The sequence below is a fragment of the Acanthopagrus latus genome, chromosome 10, assembly GCF_904848185.1.
Source record: "Acanthopagrus latus isolate v.2019 chromosome 10, fAcaLat1.1, whole genome shotgun sequence".
Classification (NCBI taxonomy): domain Eukaryota; kingdom Metazoa; phylum Chordata; class Actinopteri; order Spariformes; family Sparidae; genus Acanthopagrus; species Acanthopagrus latus.
In genome coordinates this window covers 10,416,574-10,425,444 of record NC_051048.1, presented here as the reverse complement: position 1 = coordinate 10,425,444, position 8,871 = coordinate 10,416,574, and the positions used below count along the sequence as shown (strand labels likewise).

The window sequence follows — 8,871 nt, the reverse complement described above, 5'->3', positions numbered from 1 at the left end:
GATTTGCTCTGATACTACTGTACTGTGCAAACATTAATGGACACAAGGCAAATAATAATTCAGGTCAGTTTGATTTAATTTAATCGAGGCGTCAAGAATAAGAAAATACATTTACACACAATGCACAATAAGACAGTTGCAGAAAAGTTATGGTAAGTGTAATGTGTAGTGAGACTGCAGTGTGAAACCATGAGCTGTGCAGGGGTATCACAGCGACACACTGCACGGTGGTGCAGTTTTTCAAGTACTTTTTTAACATTTTATGTTTGTTTGTTTTTTTTCTAAACAGCTTCTCATGTCATGAATATCTAATCAGCAAAAAAATTAACCAGCAAAATATGTGAAAAACAGCATGGAAAACTTTAGTTACAAAAAAACCCCCCAACATTCTTTACAACACAAACGGATACACTGATCCATCTCTATGTCTTACTGTACACATCACCGTCCTTTTTAAATTAAATCTTTCCTCTAAATGTACAAAGTGAATGCAGATATTTTTTTTCATATGCTAAATACTTGTAATAGATTAAAGTGCCGTTATTTTTTTTTATTAAAGCAAAATTAAACACACTTTCAAACACATTCTTGTTTTGCATACGTTTAATTCCAAAAGTCTGCTAATCAAGTGTAAACATCCAACCAAAAGTACGTTATCAAATGCATAAGTTAAGAAGGCAAAATACAGGGAGAGGAATGTATAAGACTCACAATCGCAACACAATAATTACTTCCCGCGTTTTTCTTACGGTTTAAATTTTCTTCGGAGGCATGTCGAGTGAGTTTCGAATGGATCGTGCAATGTTTGCCTCATTGAGCAGGCGGTTGTTTCATTCATTCCGGTGAAATCACATAGAAGTCACTTTATCATCTCGTTGGTTGTCCATGTTTGTATATGGTACACCTGGAAGAGGGGGGGGAAGGATGGATTAGGAACCAACCGGAAGAAATGTATAGATGCTCCTATCGCTGTGATGGAAACACAACACCCGGGTGGCCCAACTAATTATCCTCCCTTGCCAGGTGGGATGTGTGTGAAATGTGTAAATGAATTGTTAAGGATTTAATGGGTAAAAATAATCCAATCCTTACTCCAATTTAATCAGTGCTCTCACAAAAAGACTTACAACCATGTGCTTGAATGAGTCATGGATGGTTTAACTTGACTCATCAGTTATTGCGAACCCTCTGTTTCTCTGTGTAAAAGTATGCAGCACCAAAACAACAAAGCAATATAACTTCACATAAAGGTATCATGTAACTTTCAACTCTGGCCTCGTATAGTCTCCCCCATAGCATTGCCCACAGTAGCATACGGTGTGTTGAAGACATTTCTTACCTGTCGACGTCATACTCATTTTTTTCCCCTCTTTCTTCGCTTTCCTGAGAAAAGAAAGAACTGAGGTGAGAGACTCAAACGTGAATATTATAGCGTTCATGTCCCCTCTTTGTGCTGACGCAGAAAGCTCCTAGTGCTCCCCAAAAAGTTAATGCCGGGTGCGCTGATGATGGGCTCAAAGCTGTCCACTCGCGATCGCATCGCTCAGGATGGACGCTAATGCGCCAGCTCTCAAAGCACTCAAAGCACATCCTGCACAAGACCGACAGCTGTGACTTACTTGTTCTTTCGTCTGCACACGCACACAACGGTGGTCACGATGACGATGACGACCACGACGACCAGGACGACGATCAGGATAATCCACTTGGTTTCTGAAATGGACAAGAATAAAAATAAAAAGTTAAAACGGAACTTTGCCTCTTAATAGCGGCCAAATATCAGAAAAAATAGATCAAATCTACAGTATGATTACATGTTGGGGTAGCGAGTGCTTGTTTTGAGTGCTTCTCATGTTGAGTTATATGCCACACTATGAATATTGTGTTACGTATACTAAATATTATATGCGTGTATGCAGAATGCTGTACTGTAATTACATTATGTGCTACATCTTATTTCAATTTTAGCACAGACGGCTCTAATTATATTAACCATATTGTAAAATATTCTGGTATACTTTTTTTCGTAGTATTTTATATCACATGGTTTGTATGTATCATATAACCACTTGCTTGAGACACTACTGCAGTATTAGTTTAAGAACGACACTAGTTGGTTTCACTGTGTGTGTACTGCTGGCCTTGTAATTTTGAGTTTAATTGTTGGCGTACATTTTCTGTTTTATTTCTATTCTTGTCAAGGATGTCATGTTTCCCCTGTGTCCATGTGTTTGCACAAATTGCACAAAATCTACGGGACAGATTTGGTCTGAATGCGGACGGGTCTCGGCCCAACGGTAGACCCCATTGACGGATCAAGATAAAGGGATAGATCCAATATTTTTTTTCACTGGTTCTTTGGGTGTTTTCTTTTTTTTTTTTCCCCATTTCTTGCTGCTGCTGCTGCTGCTGCTGATGATGATGATGATGCTGCAACACCTCTTTTTCCACTCGGGGGATCAATAAGGGAAATTTAAGGTAAACTGCATCAGTGGAGGAAATTACGCAAGCTTTTTCATGTATTGCCCGAAAGAGTGAAACAGATGTTTGTGAACGGGCCGTACCAAGTCCTTCATCTGTTGGTGTCTCTGGCTCCACCACTTCCACCTCGCAGTTTGTGCCCTCGAAGCCCTCTGTACACTGACAGGTGTACGTGTTGTTGCTGGCCTCCAAACACGTTCCCCCATTTAGACAGGGGTGACTGAGACAGGGACTCGCTGCAACACAAAAACACAATAATTGATCAAGAAAATGTGTGTACATCGATGTCGGAATTTTTTTTTTACTCCCTAATATTTTGGAATTGGCCCCAAAAAACATATATTAGCAAATACGGCACAGATTTTGCAGTTAAATCTGATTACGGAGATCCCCCAATAGAAAACACAGAACACACACCTCTGTAGCAGTCGCGTTTTAAGTTGTAGATGGTGCAGACGTAGCCGTCCCCGCAGGTCTTGGGTTGGCACACGGCGCCGGTGGTGGTGCATTCACAGGACTGGGAGCAGTCCTCGGTCACAAATTTCTCCTTCAGCTGCAGGTTTGCGGATAGAGAGGGACGAGAGGGAGGATGGCATGGGATTACATCATCAAACCAGTGACGCGCGCTCGCGTGCTGTAATGACCGTTACAGTAGAGCTCTTACGGGGTAGTATCTGTTGAGGAAGGTGCAGCCACACTGGGCGTACGGCACGCAGACGCCCTCGCTCATGACGAAGCCCGCGGCACACTGGCATCCCTCCGTGCAGTGGGTGGCGTCGCACTCGGCGGGCGCCGACAGGTCAGCGCAAGAGGCGGGGCAAGGTGACATGCAGGAGGAATAGGTGCTGTTGGCGTCACAGGAGAGGGCTAGGAGCAAGAGAGCAGACGGTCTGATTAGAATAAAGTGTGATAATTGGCACTTTTAGAGTTTGGTAAGTTCATCTGAACAAGCTGGTGGTCCTTTCCAAAATGTACATGGCAACATGGGATCAAGGCTACTTTGTAAATGGGGTAAAACAAGTGCATCACTTCTATGGACCTCAATCGAAAATCTCAGTTCTTGCCAATATTCCCACACAATACACGAACGCAGTGTGAATGTGTGTGTTCAGTATCTTACCGCAGCCCAGCCGCTCCCTCCAGGGTCCCAGTTTGACTCCCGCCTCCTGACAGGCTACAGCGTAGACTTCATAACTGGCGCAGCGCAGCTCTGCACTGCCCTGCTCGGCACACAGGTCAAACACACAGTCGCTGGGAAACACACACACACAAGCACACATTCAGGAAGCCATTACACAGACAATTATTTCCTGCAGACCGTTACACTACTGTGTAACGGTCTTACTACTTCCCTAACTATTTTTGTACCAATGTGAGTGATATATACACACACGCACAGGCTGAGCATAAGCAAAGACTGCTAACTCACATTTAGAGCGGTGTAAAAAGGGCAACGTGTTGTATGTATTCTGCATATGTAAGCATTCTCGGGCTACTCACTCATGGTAGGTTTGAGGCGGCAGCGTCTCGTGACAGGCCGCAAACTGGCCATTGGAGTCGGACAGAGCTCCACACTGAGACGCGCTGTTGTAGTCGTCGAGCTGGGACTGGGAGCAGTCGGATGTCTCGAATCCTGAGTCTGGATCAGTGTCCACCTCTCGTCTAAAGAGAGAAGACAGAAAGGATGCAAAGAGACAGAGAGAACATATCTTTTGTTAATGCTGCTGTGTCTATACTAAGGTCAAGGCAGTGCACTAATGATGGCAAAGAAAGTCAGTCCAGTTTGGTCCAGACCGTAGAAGTCCAGTCCAAAACTCGCTAAATGCAAACCTGACTGAAATGAAAAACGTCTGACGACAGTTTGCTGCTCTTTAATAAATCTAATCAAGTAAATTGTATTTATATAGGCCAAAATCACAATCACGTTGCCTCAGTGGGCTTTGAAAAACTGCGCAGTGAACAACATTCTCTGTCCGTAGACCCTCGATATGAGAGATGAAAGCTGGTGGGCGCACAAGCACCCATCGCGCTGTGGCAGAGAACAATGAGGACACTGTGCGAAGAACATAGCAGGAGTCTCTCGGCAGCAGCTCGGCACATTACTGGGCTCCTGTGAGATAGAGGCTAAATTGTGGTGTTGGTCTTATCAATCATAGTACTCCCTTATTGTGCGTAAACGTGGGCGGTATGCCTTAGAGTGGGTCCTGCATAATATGTTCGTCTAGTTGTATGCTGGCACTGTGTAAATCACCTCTGTCACTTGTGCCCGTTTGTTGGTTGTTAGGCTGGTCAGCAAGGTTGGATGGAGAATGGGTCTGTTGTTTACATCACTGATCGCCGTGTTCTTTCTGCTTCTTACATTTTTGCAAATAAATATGTTTGTAAGTTTGGCTACCTCGTCTGATCTCCCTCTTTGAGTTGGACTGTGACAATGGTCTCCCAGATAAGGACTCCAACCCTTGGTAAAATACTTAGAAATCAATGATCGCTTGTTTGTTTTTACTGAGGCTTTCAAACGCAGGCGTGAAATTAAAGAAATTGGTTATTATGTCTATTTTGCAAAGAAAAGACGAAGGTCGTGGCTTGAAGAGGGCTTTGGGATGTGATCACAAAGTAAGGAAAATGGTATTAAGTGAAGAGTTTGGAATATGCTACAACTCAGCTCTGTTAATCTCAGCAGAACCTGTATTTACAGTTACAGCAGTATTGGCCGTGGCTCTACCTGTAGATGTGGACTGCGTGAGGATGGTTGAAGATCTTTGGTCCGCCAGCCTGTCGGTCATTCACCCTCCAGCTGTCTCCAAATGCCTGCAGGTCCCTGATGACTGTCCCGTCTGGCTTCATGTACTCATTATTTTTGCGGCCGTCATAGTTTCCACAAAGCCCCCTGACTGAATCCTCATAGGTGCTGGGCAGTATGATCTCTGAAACAAGACAGAAAAGACAGACGGAGGGAAGTGAATGGGTTTTTCGAACGAGGGGGGCTTAGCAAGTGAGGACGGACGGTTCCCTCTTTTTACCTCCGCGACTCTTGCCGTCAAAGCGCACAGTGAGTCCAAAGTCGGTGGCGAGCTGGACCTGCTTTGAGTTCATGGTGATGGTCAAACCATTAACTGGACTGAGAGGAGGCGCGACACGCTCCCCGTTCACCTAGAGGAGTTACAGTGCGATTGCAGCGTGTTATTTTTACTATTAAAAAAAACCAGACCCAAATCAAACAGCGTTTGCCATCGGCTATAACGACCACTGACCAGGACGGTCTTCCTCTGCAGGAAGCGAACGTCAACGCCGTAAACCTCGATGTACATCTGATCAAGGAACGACACCCTCCTGTTGCCCCCACGTCGGATGTTCTTTCCCTTCACCACCAGGGGCGACAAGGAGCCCTGCTCGGCGTGGTAAGTGGTCAGGACGTAGGTGTATGGACCCTGGAAGTGATGGGTGAAACCATCAAACGTTCGGTAGTGAGGGTCCCCAGAGATGCTGCACTTGTCGAACTCTGAAAAGGATGACAGAATAAATGAAGAGGGTCAAAATTACCAAAACGATAGAAAATCTACTCCGTACCGGGGTAGTTAATCGTACTGCATCGCATACCGCCTCGCAGGAACAACATGGTGTGACATTACCGATGAGGCTGTTCATAGCGGTGGACTTACTCGTGGGTTTGCAGGACAGTTCTCCGTCATCGTCCAGAGCACACACTGAGTTGGATTTACAGCTGTGGTCCTTACATGTGATTACGCCGCCAGCTTTACAGGTGCACAGCTCAGCACATCTGTCTGTCAGCCATGAGTCTCCCATCTACACACACACACACACACACACACACACATTATTTTTTCCACTATTTTATAAGGTATTATTGTAAGTAATGCGTGCCTCTGAGACAAAATCACAGGCTACAATTTCCGTCTGCAGCAAAGACTTAAACAACATACCTTCATTTTGTGACATTTTAAAAAATGTGCTCATACTTTAATTACTATCCAGTAAATTAGATCAAGCAGGTGAGCGGAATATGACAGAAATGTGAACAGGGAACAAAATTCCACATATAGAGAAAAGCCTAGGGGATGCGATACCGCTGAAAAGCTGAGAAACGGAACAACTTAACAAGAGTTTTTAAAAGGAAAGGACATTAGATCAGTGGTTCAAAAGTTATTACACTTTTTTAAAACAACAGCTATTTCATCCAGCAGCGGCGGTTTGGGTCTTTGAGGGTTAAACTGAGAATCTTATTTCCAGGATTTGCCGGGATGCAGCACGGACTCTGCTCCACTCACATCATGGTACTCTCCATCCGGGTCCGAGCAGCCGCATTCGTCGAGGCGAACGCAGTTGTTGTCGCTGAGGACGTAGCCGGCGTCGCACTGGCAGCCCTCCACGCAAGTGGTTGAAGGGAGGTGGCAGAAGATGGGGAAGAGGTCGGAACATGTGGCGGGGCACGGGCTGGTGCAGTCAGAGTAGTGGCTGTTCGGAGGGCAGGGCAGGGCTGCAAGGGGGAGAAGGAATTAAGTACGAGAGACAAAAACTACAATCTCTTCTTCTTCTTCTTCTTTTAAACCATCAGCCAGAGTTGCTGTAACTCACGGCAGAAGGTGCTGTTCCTCCAGCTGACGGTGACCCCGGCGCTCTGGCAGGCCTGAGCGTACGCCTCCACGTTGTCACAGAGCGTCGCCTGCATGCCGTCGTACTCGCACATGTCGTAGACGCAGTTGCCCAGGAAAGCCTCGGGGGGCAGCAGAGGGTGGCAGGGCTTGAAGCGGTCCGAGAGGATGACCTCCGCGCACTGAGCCTCGTACCGCTTCTCTTCTTCTGCGGTGCAGTCGGGGTGGATGTCCGGACGAGTGTCCGGCTGACAGCTAAAGAGGAGAGCGTTTGGATGAACGGTTCGGTTCGGTTTTGTAAGAAACTCCATCTGAATATCGGGATATTTGTATTTTATTTTTTTGTGTTTTCAGTTTTATTTCTTTTTTTTTTTTTTTTTCCCAACAAAAAAAGGATAATCCAGATAGTCATAGGGATGTGTAAAGGCTGTCACCCACTCACCCAGGATCACTGTCTCCCTCAGATTTCCAGCTGTTGCCCAGTTCGATCGCGTCCTTGGCTGGTTTCTTGTTAGGCATCAGGTTGTCATCAGTGGAGTTGTGGTTGTAGTTTCCACACATGCCGCACAGCTGGAAGGAGGGAGGGCGGCACATGGTTTTTACAGTGTCAGTGTACACGCGGCACTTGAGCGAGGTTCCAGCTTGTAGCATCGGAATTAAGTAAAAAGTAACACATTTGAAATTCGAATTACATTTCGAATAATTGATATGATGCGAGTGTTTGTCTGTGAGTGTCTGACATGACACCGAGACTTTCCCGTTTCATACCTTGCTGAAGTATTCTCCGGGAACAGTGATCTCCAGGTGATGAACTCCGTCAAACTTCACCTGCAAACCGAAGCTGGTGTCCAGCAGGCTGTAAGTTCCACTTGTTATAACTTTGCCTCCGGCAAACTCAACCGGAGTTCGTACCCGCCGTCCATTCAGCTGAGACGAGACGAGACAGATCATTTCACCATGTGCTGTAACCAATATCTATTCAATCTGCAAGAAGTTGAAAATTGCTCCTCACCAGAACTCTCCGGCTCTTTTGCAGTTCCACCACGTTGTCATTGGGCAGGAAGACTTTCACAGAGCGGACATAGGACGCCTCTGGCTGACCGCGCTCCTCATTTTTAGCCACTATCTTGAAGGCGGTTACCTTTGAGGTGTCACACACCTAGAGGGATTCAGAAAAAAGAATTTGAAACAATGCGGTTTTATTTTTGTGTGTTTGTGTGACAGATGTGAAGGAAGTTTGAAGAGAACATGTGTAACACAGTTTGAATTCATCCCATACCTCCACCAGAGTGTAAGTGCAGGTGCCCATGAAGGTGTGCATCACACCGTCAAAGGTGTAGTAGTGTGGGTCTCCAGCCACATGACAAACTCCTTTACCTGAGGAGGGAGTGAGATAAACGTGAAAATGTGTTTGATTATCTATTTTTTTTTTTTTTTACGAATTTAAAGCAACTCCAATAAGAATAAAGCCAAATCACTCTTTGGTCTGGATGTATCTTATGATAGAAAACATCATGGTTAATCCAAATGTTAACACAGCTTCACATATCAAGAGTCTTGTTGTTAAGATTACCTGTAGAGTGGCAACCCAGCACTCCTTCTACAACCTTACACTCCTGTGCAGGGCTGCACTGCCAGGGCTCACAGGTGACGTTGTTGTTGCCGGCACACTTGCAGCGGTGTGAGCAGTCCTTCTCGGTGAACCAAGTGTCTCCCACCTACATACACGCACGGGGACACCCACACACACACAAAAGAAAATGTTTAATGCGTATTCAAG

General features: G+C 45.5%; 1 protein-coding gene across 2 annotated transcripts in view; it reads right to left on the bottom strand.

The window, feature by feature from the left end:
* Nucleotides 1-54: 54 nt before the first annotated feature.
* Nucleotides 55-8,871, bottom strand: part of zanl (zonadhesin, like) — a 49,147-nt gene continuing 40,330 nt past the window's right edge. For both annotated transcript variants that reach the window (XM_037111986.1, XM_037111987.1), the window contains 19 exons: nt 8,665-8,809; nt 8,371-8,468; nt 8,104-8,250; nt 7,860-8,018; nt 7,534-7,661; nt 7,075-7,346; nt 6,768-6,976; nt 6,141-6,285; nt 5,733-5,980; nt 5,502-5,631; nt 5,204-5,405; nt 3,982-4,143; nt 3,602-3,732; nt 3,146-3,348; nt 2,899-3,034; nt 2,565-2,717; nt 1,620-1,713; nt 1,340-1,383; nt 55-904 (listed from right to left, as the gene is read on the bottom strand). In XM_037111986.1, coding sequence (XP_036967881.1) covers nt 849-904; nt 1,340-1,383; nt 1,620-1,713; nt 2,565-2,717; nt 2,899-3,034; nt 3,146-3,348; nt 3,602-3,732; nt 3,982-4,143; nt 5,204-5,405; nt 5,502-5,631; nt 5,733-5,980; nt 6,141-6,285; nt 6,768-6,976; nt 7,075-7,346; nt 7,534-7,661; nt 7,860-8,018; nt 8,104-8,250; nt 8,371-8,468; nt 8,665-8,809 — 2,862 coding nt within the window. In that variant the 3' untranslated portion in view covers nt 55-848. The remainder of the gene's footprint in view (nt 905-1,339; nt 1,384-1,619; nt 1,714-2,564; nt 2,718-2,898; nt 3,035-3,145; nt 3,349-3,601; nt 3,733-3,981; nt 4,144-5,203; nt 5,406-5,501; nt 5,632-5,732; nt 5,981-6,140; nt 6,286-6,767; nt 6,977-7,074; nt 7,347-7,533; nt 7,662-7,859; nt 8,019-8,103; nt 8,251-8,370; nt 8,469-8,664; nt 8,810-8,871) is intronic.